General features: G+C 41.4%; 1 protein-coding gene across 2 annotated transcripts in view; it reads right to left on the bottom strand.

The window, feature by feature from the left end:
* Positions 1-13,521, bottom strand: part of WDR33 (WD repeat domain 33) — a 126,178-nt gene that overhangs the window by 7,167 nt on the left and 105,490 nt on the right. For both annotated transcript variants that reach the window (XM_089665541.1, XM_089665545.1), the window contains exons 17-18: positions 2,262-2,355; positions 1,715-2,102 (exon numbers count right to left, since the gene is read on the bottom strand). In XM_089665541.1, coding sequence (XP_089521667.1) covers positions 1,715-2,102; positions 2,262-2,355 — 482 coding nt within the window. The remainder of the gene's footprint in view (positions 1-1,714; positions 2,103-2,261; positions 2,356-13,521) is intronic.

Here is a 13,521-nt window from a genome sequence, read left to right as displayed (position 1 = left end):
TGATTATTACTATCCGGAAGTGTCTGAAACATCACCATATCTATTTGGACATCGGGTTTATTGCTCCCAGAGCACAAGCGCTGTTGCTGGTTTATAATCTGACCAGCCATTAGCTCTGGTGAGTTCATTTAATCTCTTTGGTGGTGGATTTTTCACAATTGGTTCAAGTCACTGAAGATCTATATATATATATTTTTTGGACACTAATATATATTTTTTTGGACACTAATTTATGTTTGGTCACTATAATTTATTTAAAACACTAAATTTTTTTTGGATGATGATATACACCTTTTGTATAAGTTTGTTATTAGCGCATACCTTTTTAATTAGGATTATTGTTGCCTAAATTTATTTTGGGTGGGATATGCTGCTGACACTTTGGTTTTTTTGTAAATGGCGCTTTTTTCTTTTTTAATTTGGTATTGATGTGTCAGAAGATTTGCACGGTTCAACATAGAACTCGGATGCTCCCAAAGGATCCCCATGTAACTAAAAATCTGGCATTGTTCTCCTTTATGGCATTAAATATACAGCACGCAAACAATTTTCATATTTCTATCCATTTTCTACTGCAAAATCACAAACACCCATACAGAGGTGTAAGAGGTCAGTGCAGAGCTTGTCAACCACAACAGAAAAGGTTTATTTATCAAGGCCTGTGCACCTGTGTACAGAGACACCAGTGATTATTCCTCTGTTCTGTACAGGTGGACAAGAGAGAGGTATATCTGTACTGAGACTCCAGAAATGATTCCTCTGACCGTAGGGAGTGGGAGGAGTAAGTCTCTAGTAAGACTCCGGTGATGATTCATCTGACCTACATGGTGCGGGTAATGGGGATATAGATCTGTCCAGAGTCTCCAGTGGTTATTTCTTCTTTAAACTGACTAATCAACTGACATGAATTTACAAATGCATAAAGTCTCCCCAATAAACATAAATAAAGCCGACCATACGTGGATCGAAATGCGGCCAGTTCAGCAGGGACCAGATGAATTTCGATCCATGTATGGGCACCCTGGTTGTACACAAGTTGATCCATCGATCAACTTGCGAACAACCGGCCTGTTGGGTTTTTCTCAAACAATTAGTGTCGCCTGCTATAGCTGGACAATACTAATCATTGTATTCCGCTGTCACGGAAGGCTCCCTGACACAATAGCACTGCGGGAGGGATTCCCCCATCAATACTAACTGTGGTGGAAGGAAAGAAAATTGTATAAATGTATGACCTGCCTAAGTGTATTTGTTTTGGTTTGTTTAAGGTCTTATTATTGTTATTGTTATTTTAAGCCAGTATTGAGCCTAAAAGATGGAGGTAGCTTCTAAGATTATGTTTAACTTTAGCGATTTCAGTGTTATACTACATGTCTGATATAGTCATGTACAGTCCCTGCATCTAGAAACCAGCTGTTATTTCTCCAGTTGAGGTTAATAAATTAAGGCAAACACTGGACTAGAAAAAAAAAAACCAAAAAACATACGCTCTTCACTCCCATTCTTAAAAGTCTGCCTGTTTACAAAGATGTATTTTTTTCCCCTCTATGGTTGAAAAACATTTGATGTATTGGGGATTGTTGGGCTCTGCAAGAAGCTATGCTTACTAAGCTACAGGAGAAAACAAACCTACACCTGTTCTTATTGATCCATCCCTTATAAGCAAACCTCACACATGCAAATCTTCATTATAAACTGTGCTATTTTTTTTTACCTTTCATCTCTTTGTCCCCGAAACCTCACATCCTCTTCTCTGGGATACTGGTCATCAGAGTGCCTCCGCCCCTCCCATCGGGCTGAATCTCTTTCTCGCTCAGGGTAATCTCTATGATTAGTGGGATATTGTGGGCTAGAACTTCCTCGCCTCCATTTGTCATCTGGTAATGCAGGACCTCCGCTTCTGCTATCAAACTCATGTGCACGTGGTCCAAACCGATCATCTGCGTAGAACTCATCAGAATGCTCGTGTGCCTCAGGGGCTGCGGCTCTTCTGTCAGGAGGTACTCTACTGTCTCTGGAGTCCATCCACTCTTGTCCACCGCGAAAAGGACTTGGCTCACGTCGTCGTTCAGGCTGGTGGTTTGTAGAGCCACGTACATCACCTGAGAATAAATATGGCTTATAGTTCTGATCTTCTTACAGGACTGCTGTAGCCTATTTTTTTATTTTTCTTATATTCCTCACAATTATTAATATGAGATTAAAAAAGTGAGGGAATAAGATAATACCACAACAATAAAACATACTATAAAAAGTCATACTTTTAGTAGAACTTGGTCCTTGTCCATGTGGTGGTGCACGACCCTGCTGTCCTAGGCCAGGTAACAGAGGAGGAGGAGCCTGGCCTTTGCCACCCTATGGAACAAAAATAATACAGATTAGTTTCTACTAGGCTTTGCACTTCATTATACAGGTATATTTTGTGTGCGTAAATCATACATTCAGGCTTTTGAGATTGAGAGTTGTGTATTAAAACTATTAGGGCTCATTCACACAAATTACACTGCTAAGAATCAGCAGTTCTCTGCAGCAGGTTTGCAGTAGGGGTGTACTCACTTTTGTTGCTAGTGGTTTTGACATTAATGGCTGTGTGTTGAGTTATTTTGAGGGGACAGCAAATTTACACTGTTACACAAGCTGTACACTCACTACTTTACATTGTAGCAAAGTGTCTTTTCTTCAGCGTTGTCACATGAAAAGATAGAATAAAATATTTACAAAAATGTGAAGGGTGTACTCACTTCTGTGAGGGGAGAGAGAGAGAGAGAGGGGGGGGGGGGAGAGAGGGAGAGGGGGAGATGGAGAGAGAGAGAGATCGTGTTCTTTTTTTTGTAATGAGAGAAATAGGTTGGTAATGGCAGAACCCTTTATTTATCTCATTGCAGGTTTGAACACTTTTCCCTTCTTTAGTAATACAATGAATGAAGTATATCCTACTTTCTAATAAAGAAAACATATACTGACCAAATAAACATTTATTTTTTCCAAGTGCATCAAAACAAAAGGTGTGCAAAGTCTTTCTTTATAAATTATCCACTTCCAGAGTAGAGAAGTCTATCCTCTGTCAGTATACTTCAGAGAAAGACTCTTGCTCTTTGTTGTGGTCTCTACAAAGGTAAGAGGTATTCAGCCAGCCCTCCCACCCTCCCATACTCTTTCAAACTTGTTAGGACAGCCTCAATGTTGGTAAATTAGGAAAATTAGAATAACAAGACAGTGCCCATTATGCAGTCGATGGATGTTCCTTTTTCCAGTTTTTCAGAATATGTTTATAAGCTTGAAATAGTGCTCTGGGGTTTGTCTGTGGGACTACATCATCCAGTATACCCAATATACATTGTTTGGGATCTAGTTTAATATCAGTGTCAAATGCATCATTAATAGTACTAATGACTGTGACCCAATATCTGTGCAGCTTAGGACATCGCCAGAGCATATATATAAGGTCGCCATAGTCTCTGCAACATCTACTGCAGGTACTGTAGGTTCCTGCATTAGACCCATGGTGCATAGTTTACACAGAGTATGATTGATGAGTAATGGTAAAAATTTCACATTTCCAAATCTGGTCTGGTTTCAAAATTAGAAAAAAAAAGTTAGTTTGGAAAATTCAAAAGATATGCTGTCTTCTTGGATAGTGGATGGCTTTCCACTGAGTACTGTCCATGACAAAAGGGCTTACAATGTAAGCTGCTAATGCATGAAAAAATATTTCATGTGGTATGCTAAATTTTCTGTCAAAGAAGCAAATTTATCTAGAGATAGAACTTTTTCCTCATTTACATCAAGCAACTTTTTAGGGAAAGCTCAAACCTGTTCCCCCTCTAACTGAAAAGTTAGCTATTACCTCTGATCCAAAAAATATATTTTTTGTTTTGAATAGAGTAGGGAAAGATTAAAATATCGTGGGTATTTTTTGTCATCCGTGTCCCATTGAATATATTTCACTCCACTGATGATAGGCAAAACAGGAAAGAAGAATAAATCCCCTCCAAAGTGAGGGGAATCTCCTCTTGGACAGGTGTCACCAGAAAATGTGTTCCTATTGGAAGATAAAACCTCTCTGGCACATTTCAAAATGTTGGACTCTCACTTTCAGTCTGGTGACTAATCATCAGGACAAATTGAGAGTAAATCTCCCTAACAGAGATACAGATAGCAATAAAAACCTTAAAGGAGTTCCAACCATTCCCTGCTCAATTCAAAATTAGAAATTAGAACAATGATTGTAAAGGAATACGATATATGGTATGACACTGACCTCTTCAAATTTCAAGTATAGAATTTGATACATGGCATCAAAGGGTTTTTTAACACCTCGCAGTTGAGCCATTCAGTCCCAAGCCTGTACTCACAAACTACAATTTCAAAAGTTGTTTATTAACAAGCGGTGACACAAAAAAGGTCTTATTTCACAAATTTATGCCATCCTTCATGCTAAGCTTCAAAACTCAACAGTAATACCAGCCAAAGCACAATGGTCCAAAGACCTGTGCACCATATCGGAAGACAAGTGGGAAACTGTTCTGTCCACCTTACTACAGGTCTCTTTATTCCCCATCTACAAGTTAACGTAACAGTTCCTTCTCCACAGAACCTACAATACCGCTGAAAAATTATTTGCCTGACACCAGAGGGAGGATCCTCTCTGCCCCCAATAAAATGGAGGCCCAACTAACCTCATCCATATGTTGTGGAGATATCCCAAAATACATAGATATTTGAGTGATATTTTAGCTACTATAAATTTTGTTTTTTCAGGTAGTTTTAACCGTAGATCCTGGGCTTTTTCTGATAAATACGGTGAAAGAATCAGCTTTGCCAGAGAACACACTTATCCCAATCAATGGGGTATTATTCCAGGCCTGCAAGTTAATTGCCCAGAAAAGTGTGTCTCCCCACTCACCAACTCAAAGAACTGAAAACTCAAATAAATCAAACATTGTCCAGGGAGAAACTAGTTTGCCAACATAGAAAACGACCTGCAAAATTTTAAAACATTTGGGACTTATGGTTGGCTACTCCGGGCCTTGCCCTGACCTCTCATACTGCATAGGCTATTACCATAGATAAGGGGAAGTGTTTGGTGTGTTGTATACCTGAGAGTACTGACTCCCCAGGAGTGCCCGTGGGCTGATGTCTTTGTATAATGTTTGAGTCTGATGATAACGAACACACAAATCACATGGCATGAAATATTTAGATTCTCTCCCTTTCTTTATTGCATGTCTAGCCAATTACAAGTTATGCATAGTAGTCACAGTTATGTATGCACACCAGACATTCTAATCTCTAGAATGCTTTGTTAATGTCTCTACACTGTATAACAAATTTAGCATGATACTGAATATATTTGTATTTGGTTGATATTTGTACTGGGGCCACCTATGACTAACTGAGCCATTTGTTTGAAAGTGTGATGTTTTATGTTAAAAACTCTGAAAAACTTAATAAAAATGATCTGATTAAAAAAAATATAGAACATTGGCTTTAAACATCCCCATGATTAAGCTCTGGGGGCTGAGTGAAATGCGTTGGAGGCATGGCCTGGCTGAAGCCCGGCTGAGGCTGTTACACTTTCTTACCTAGGGTTAATGTGCAGCTCATATGAACATTTTCTCCCTTGTACAATGGCTTTAGATATACTTTAATCATTTTTTTTACCACAAAGAAGAGTAGCATAAATAGATCTGTCAAAACAATATAATTAAAAAACAAACATCCATACTCACCTCCATGCTGCAGCATAGGTGTGATGCTGCAGCTGTGCCATGCTCACTCTAAGACCGAGAACTGAGCCATCGCATGACAGTTGATCACTCAGTTCTTGGTCTACTCCAAGCGAAGAGCACTGACCATCAGTCACTGCTCTCCACTCTGCTCCTTCTGCACTCACTGAAGAACAGGGCTAGGAAAGTAGCAGGTGCTGCTGTCTCCGGCTCTCAGTTGTGTGCTGAAATGCAGAGCCAGCTGACAGGCAGTGAGGTGGAATCCAGCAATAGTGTAAATAACCTCTTGATCCACAGAGGCATCTTGGTGTCTTGTCAGGAGACTAAACCCCCTAGCACAGAGGAAGAGTCTGAAAGACACTGATAGACCATACATGAAGGGCATTCCACAAGGCTGTCACATGTCCTGAAAAGAGAGGGTGGGGTAATAGTCTTCTCCATAGGGAAGAGGTCAAAGATCCACAGGGAGTTGACTTCCTTAGCAAGGACTTGAGCTAATGGTGTTCCCAGGGTACCAGTGCTAGGCAGCTGACAAGTCTTATTTAGATGAGGTTTGCAAAATATGGGATGCTCAGTATTACTCGACCTGCAATCCAGGAAACTGATGCTCTTTAAGGAGGGTCTACTGAATGTGCCACAATGTGGATGCCAGAAAAAAAAGCACTTGGGTGGACATAAGGACCAGTGCTTATAGCAAGGCTGTTGGAGGATGCTGAAACGTCATGTCTTTACCAAGAAAAAGAGCAGCAGGGACTGATCATCACTGAGCCCTGGATTAGGCTGAGGCGTGTCAAGCACCAGAAGAGGCTTAAACACATCTAAGGGAAAAGGACCTCTGCATGGGAAGTAGCATGAGTCTGAGAGAGATATCATTCCCTTGGACAGGCTTCTACAAAAAGTAGGCCTCAGAGTTTACCAGAAGGGTATTGCATGGCAAGCTGAAGAGATGTCAAAATTGAGGGTCTAAACTTAAAGGGTGACTTGAGCACCCAGAAGCTATGGAGGCAAGCTAAATATAGACCCAGCAGGATGAACAAAAAGCCCTCCATTTGTGGAAGTGGGGGAGCACCTTCAAGCAGATAGTTGAGCACAGAGGTTGGAGGACTCTGGCTTCAAGCCCTATGACTTGAGTGGGAGGAAGGCTCTGGCTCTCTACATACTTTTTACCACTGTAGTAGTGAAAGGAAAAGTGTTTGTTATATCGCTTCCATTTACCTCCTGCACTAAGGCAGCAGCACAATCTGAACACAAGTGGCATTGGTAATAACTATGTCAAGATCAGGATCAAGGAGGCAACTTCCCTTAAGGCACAACCAAGTCAAATGTTCCTGGGACATATCATTGGCATGCCAAGTACATAGCCAAAGTGCTCTATACATGTGAACAAATATCAGAACTATGAGAGAAACAAGATTCTTGGAACAGGCCATCGTAGCTAAAGAGTGAAGATGCTTCTAAAAGGCCATCACAGCTAAGAGCAAAGCTTCAGACATTTGTACCAAATACTCAATGATACAAGGGCGTCAAGGCCAGGGTCCTCTGGGGAATTTAACCTAAAGTGACAGTTTCACAAATCAATGTCACCACCAACACAGGGCGGAAAATCATTTCAACTTAACTGGGAGCTAAGTAGACAATCTGTGAGATTCTACCATATACTTTGGAGGGACCCAAGCTCCTACAGGTTCCTTTAGTCTCCATAAAGTAAAGGCACAAACGGTAGGTGTAGTGTTAAGTTCTTTGCAGCAGTGGGAGCTCTAGAAACTCAAGGTCTGAAAAAGCAGGCTAATGGCATGTACTGCATCAATCAGGTTTGAAACACCCCCTTGAAAATCTGGAATATCTGCTGGTGGCTCAGAAGCAGCCTCTCCAGGAGAAGACTGAGGACTGAAATAACAATGAAGCCTTGAGTAAACTAATTTGACTGCCCAGAATAGGCTGATGAATGGGTTTCCTCAGCCTTAACCTTTACTGTGGTGAAACCAGCAAAGGTGGAAGAGTTGAAAAAGCACCCAAAAAAGGTACCAACTGTGAGGTAGCCCCCAGGGCTTTATCTCGCCATGGCAGTCATACCAGAAGCTATGCCATGACTTTGGACTTGGAAAGCGCTGTGACGCTGTGGCCAACACAGTAAACAAAGGTCTATAAAGAGCCACAATGTAGAGCTCAGTGCCCAAAGGTCACATTCCCATCTAGCCCCACAATCTTCCAGTCCAGCAGGGTCCGGGTACAGCATCCAAAGCTATTGCTGAGGATACACTTATCCGGATAGCTACTATGTAAGCACCAGATCAAGCAGCTGTGTAGAAGTCTTGAATGAAGTCATCAAGAAAAAAAGTTGTCAGCAGTTTAACCACTTCATTACCAGGCCAATTATAACACTTCTCTCATATATGTAAAAATCAATGGTTTTTGTGAGAAAATTACTTTGAACCCCCAAACACATATTTTTTTGTAGCAGAGGCCTGAGAGAATAAAATAGTGGTCGCTACAAATTTTTATGTCACACAGTATTTGCGCAGCGATTTTTCAAACACGTTTTTTTTTTTTTAAATACACTTTAATGAATAAAAAAACCCCAAAAAAACAATATGTTACTCATTATTTTTGTAAAATATGAAAGATGATGTTTGTAGAATGGCGCCAAACTAGTGTACTTAAAAATCTCCATGGGTGACATTTTAAAAAATTCTACAGGTTACCAGTTTAAAGTTACAGAGGAGATCTAGTGCTAGACTTATTGCTTTCGCACTGATGTTTATAGCAATACCTCTGATGTGTGGTTTGAGCACCAATTACATATGTGGGCATGGCCTACATATGTGTTCACCACTGCGCGTGAGCATGGGGGGCAGGGGTGCTTAAGATTTTTTTTTTCTTTTATTACATTTTCTTTATTTTTACACTGTCCTTTTAAAAAAAAAAATTTGGTCAATTTATTCCTATCACAGGAATGTAAACATCCCTTGTGACAGAAATGAGCAGTGACATGTCCTCTTTATAGAGAAATCTGGGGTCACTAAGACCCCATATCTCTCCTCTACAATGTAAAGCATTAAATTAAAAAAAAAAAAGCATCTAGTACCTTAAGAAAAAAAAGGCATTGTTTATTGTCATCTGGAACCAGAGGTGATGTAATGACGTTGCTACAGTCCTCCAAGGGCATAGATATGACTGGAGGCCATCTTTCCTTTACTCATCTCTATGCTCAGCCGCCGCAATTGTTAGATGGGTTCTCAGGCTCACGGATCACCTAGGTAAGCCTGAGAACCACCAGAAAGTGGAGGGAGTGGATAAACTTGATTTTTTTTTTATCCTTTAAAAAGGGAACTTCACTCTTTCAGTCAACACTGACAATTTTTATTCTTATGCTGTTAGCACAAGTAAACAGATAGGAAGGTATATTATATTTACTTGTTTAAACTTTCTATTTTACATTTCTTCAGTTACTTGTTTCCAGGCCTAGGCAAACCCTCCAGCCTGCATGCCTGAGCTAAGAGCAGATGAATTTCAGGAAGCAAATGGTACATGAATAATCTGTTGTTACTCAACATGGCCAGGTGTTTCTCAAAGTGATTTTTCACCAAAATAAAGCATGGTGGCATGGATGGGTGAGTGAGTTTGCTCTGAACATTAAAAATGAATTAAAATAGTGTTTTTAGTTTGTGGTGCTCAGATGTTTAGTTCTGCTTCCTATAGGCCACGGTGTAACTCGACTGTTTATGGATTCCAGAGTTCCTGTGTCCTTCAATGAATGATAAAGTAAAGATCTTTTTATTTTTAAAAATACATATCAGCAACAAAGCAACCGCTAATTAATTTTTTGTTTCATTGCTAAATTATCTAGTTAATTTTGCCATCACAGCTGTCTAATACCTGTAAATTTTCCACAGTATAAAAGTTTGCTGGGATACAGCAGCCAGATTAGCAATCTAGCATATCTGATCAGCTTCTTGATCAAGGGACTGCTGCAAATGGCTCTCACTGCATTACACCAGATCAGTGCTGCTCTAAGCCCACAGTATCAGTCTCTCAGGTTTACACTATATTCAGGTAATGGCAAAGACAAAGAACATCTTGCTCTAAGATATGTATCACACCACAATATGTATTCAACTCCAGTGTGAAGTAAATGAAAGACAGGCTTCATCTCAAATCCCTGGACCATTGTTCACCCCGGACATGTTTTACCCACATTACACTTAGACTTAATTGTAGAGGCAAGCATGTCCTGTGGCAAAGGAATTATATGCACTCATGCAGTGATACTTGTATACCATATTGGCTCACACAGCAGTCACGGAAGCCCTTAACTAAGATCTTTCAAAGTGCTCTCAGCATATAACCTCAGACTTCTGTGGACAAATATGTGTGATGGCTGGGAGTCAAAGCCCACTCTTCCTACCACAGCATATATGCATTAGATTGTCAGGAAAAGGTTAAGGGAACACCAATATAAGCAGAAGTTGTGATGTTGCTTAGACCTCTAAAACTATATAACCAGGGCCGGCGCTACCACTAGACGAACTAGGTAGCAACCTAGGGCGCAGTCGACCTTTGCCTCACTTCTTCCTTCTCCTCCTCCTCATCACTCCCCCAGGCTCCCAGTGTCCATCTTGGAGTCCCCAAGAGAACAGGACTGGTGTAGGACTGATAACTACAATGTTTCCATAAGATTCCAGCTCATTGCCCCAGCTGGAGGGAGGGGAGGGTGCGTTGGTGTCCTGATTGCTGCTGCTCAAGGCAGCCGCTAAGGGGGTAGCACCAGTTCTCCTGTAGAGGTCCCAGGCACGCAGGGACCCCCCAAACAGTAGAGAAATCCAGTTGTGAGCAAGCCAGGGAGTGGGGGGGGGGGCAATCACAGGAACGATACTGTGTCTGTGTCTCCTCTCCCATTGGCTTTCAGCTGCTGCAGGGAGAGACACAAATACAAGGCATTGTTCCTGTGATTGCTCCCCCTGCCGCACCTAGGGTGGCCACATTTTTCAGCCTGGACTGGAGTTGTGGGGATCTCTGTGGTGAAGCTTCCCCATATGTCCTACTACCATGCACTGACCAGTGATGCTCTCCCCGGTGACCTGCACTCCCCACTCCTCTTCCCGGGCAGCAGATGGCTGGGAACTCTGATGATCACACCTTGCTTCCAGGGGACATATTTCTGCTCTGTACACGGACATCACTCTGCTGTGTGGGACCAGTGTGAAGATGCCGTGACAGATGTGCTGAGGAAGACCTGGCCCCTGGGGAACTTTAGTGCCACAGCCTTGGATGTAGTGAGTGGAGACTGGGGGCTGGCTATTAGCTGAAAAGTGGACCTGTCACTCACCAGCTGTTGTGGAGCCAGAACTCCCAGCGTGCCCTGACAGCTTCTGCTGGACTTCTGCTTCCACAAGAGCTGGGGAGACCTGTCTTGGATTCACCCGAACAATCCAGGTTTTGAATCACGTGTCCAAGCTTCAGTCCGCCTGAAACCTGCACACATTATTCAGACTAGACCAGGGGTGTAGCTTCAGGGGGTTAGTGCGGCTTCCCTGTCACACCTGGACAGGAGGGGTGGTGGGGCAGCATTTACCAGATCTATTCACCTGTATTTTCCTGCAGCAGCTGAATGTAATTTTCTCTTCCTCTCCCTCCCACCAGCATTCAGGCACTGCAGTAGAAAAAACACAGGTGAATAGTTCTAGTAAATGCTGCCCCTCCTGTCCAGCTTCCTCTTCCTTCTGCTGCCCCCCCAGGCCCCTGTGTTATTGAAAGTCACAATCAGGTTAGGGTAACTCTATAAATAGTGCTATTGCAACCAGCAAAATTTAAACAGGAAGCAGGGCAGAGGAACTTTGCGAAAATAAAGAATATATAATCAAGGGAAGTAAAAAAAACAAAAACAACATAGGACAAAGTTTTTGAGAGAAAATTTTGACTTTGAACCTAAAACGGAACCAGACAGATTGGGTTTATGTGCGCATTTAAATCAGTATTTATTAGGTATAACTGTGCACTCTTTCCTACAAAATTATTTTATCATGTAGCTTTTTTTTAGGGCCTGTGACAACAGCATCAGAATGACATCGATTTGCGATGCTACCGAGATCATTCAGAATTCCATGACAGGTGCATCTGAACTGCAGGTGACCTACTATGTATCTGAATTTGACCTGCTTGAAAGGTTTTGCATTCCCATAGAACTGTACCAGCCCGACAGTTTAGCTTGAGTGTCAAAGGATTCTCAGGTTTTCTGGCACCTGACAGACAAGAGACAGCGTGTTACATCAGCCAGTTGACGAAACCAGTGTCTTTCAGACTTCAAGTGGCCTCTGACCCTCTGATAGCCTCAGCAATGGCAGCTTCAATATTTCTGTCATATCAGGTTCACTTAACTATCAGCTATCTCCTTCATTAAAAAAAAAACCCCAAGAAACTGTCAAGTGCATTTTAAATGCAGAAGGGAAAAGCATCTGTGAACCCCGAAAAGGCTAATGTTTGAGACAAAAAGACATAAAAGTCTCAATTCGAAAACCTTTAACACCAGCCCAAGGCAATCTAATTTCAGTCATGTGACAAGTTTTCAAATTTCAAAATAGTAATATTTTTGTACTTACTGTAAAATCTATTTCTTGGAGTCCATTAAGGGACTCAGAATATCAGAAATGGTCCAGTTATACTGTCGCCTACAGGAATTTAGGACATTCTCTGAGGAAAAAAAAAAGTCCACAAGAGAAGACTAGATGATCAACAAGTGACAGCCAAAACCTCACACTGCCAGCCCACAGGATTCAGGGAAGGTATATTTCCAAAAATGTGAGGAAAACATCAGCATAAAATATCCCATAGGATGGCCAAGTGTTCCCTGAGACTGGTAGAGAACTCAAGGGTACCAACCCCGAGATCAGTCAGACTGAAAAAAAAGCAATAGGTTGCAAAATAAGTTCCCCTACAAAAGATATGCAGGGATTAAAAGTATATCACAACCCCATACCGGTGCAAGGGAACACCAGATCAACAAGAGGATGGACAAAATCATCCACATCAACATCCAGAGATGTGTCTGAGGTTTAGCAGACCTGCTTAACCTCAAGCATAGAACATGGTTATAGGAATTTCTTGATCTGGCCCTGGTCGGGCAAAGTACTTTTGGTCGTGGAGCAATGGGCAGAAAACTTAGAAGTCGCCTGATTAAGGTCCAAGGAAGGGATCAAGGGAAACTTTCTCAAAGAGGTTGCAGATCAGCCACACAAGGTGAACTCTTCAAGAGATCAGATCCCACAAAAGTCTTTGCACATTCTCTGAAGCAGGTACCCCTTTACAAGACACTGGTTAGGCTTCATCTTTAGTATGCAGTTCAGTTTTGGTCACTAACTTTCAGGAAAGACATTGTTGAATTAGAAAGAGTTCAGTAAAGGGCAACAAAATGAATAAGGGGGATGGAGGAACTCAGCTATGAGAAACGATTACATACATTACAGTTCTACTTTGTAGAAGAGGCACTTAGTAGGGGATAAAATTACAGTGTACAAATATATAAAAAGGGGACTCCAGTAGCTGTAATAAATGGTTTACTCTCACATCCCTGAAGAGGACATTTGGCCACAATTTAAGATTAGAAGATGTAACCCTCATTTGCCGAAGGAAGTGGTACTAGCTAAGAGTGCTAATGACTTAAAAAAAAACATTTACTGGTCTTACCTAGAAAGCAGAATACAAAGGGTTATTTCCTAGACAATAGAATAAAAAAAAACCCACAGCTACACATACACTATATTGTCAAAAGCAGGGCTTTTTTTCTCAGAGGAAAGGT

Source organism: Staurois parvus, unplaced genomic scaffold, assembly GCF_062004578.1.
Source record: "Staurois parvus isolate SC_StPar_1 unplaced genomic scaffold, SC_StPar_1.0 ptg000049l, whole genome shotgun sequence".
In the NCBI taxonomy this organism is placed as follows: domain Eukaryota; kingdom Metazoa; phylum Chordata; class Amphibia; order Anura; family Ranidae; genus Staurois; species Staurois parvus.
Note: the sequence above shows the minus strand (reverse complement) of the source record. Positions and strands in the feature narration are given on the sequence as shown.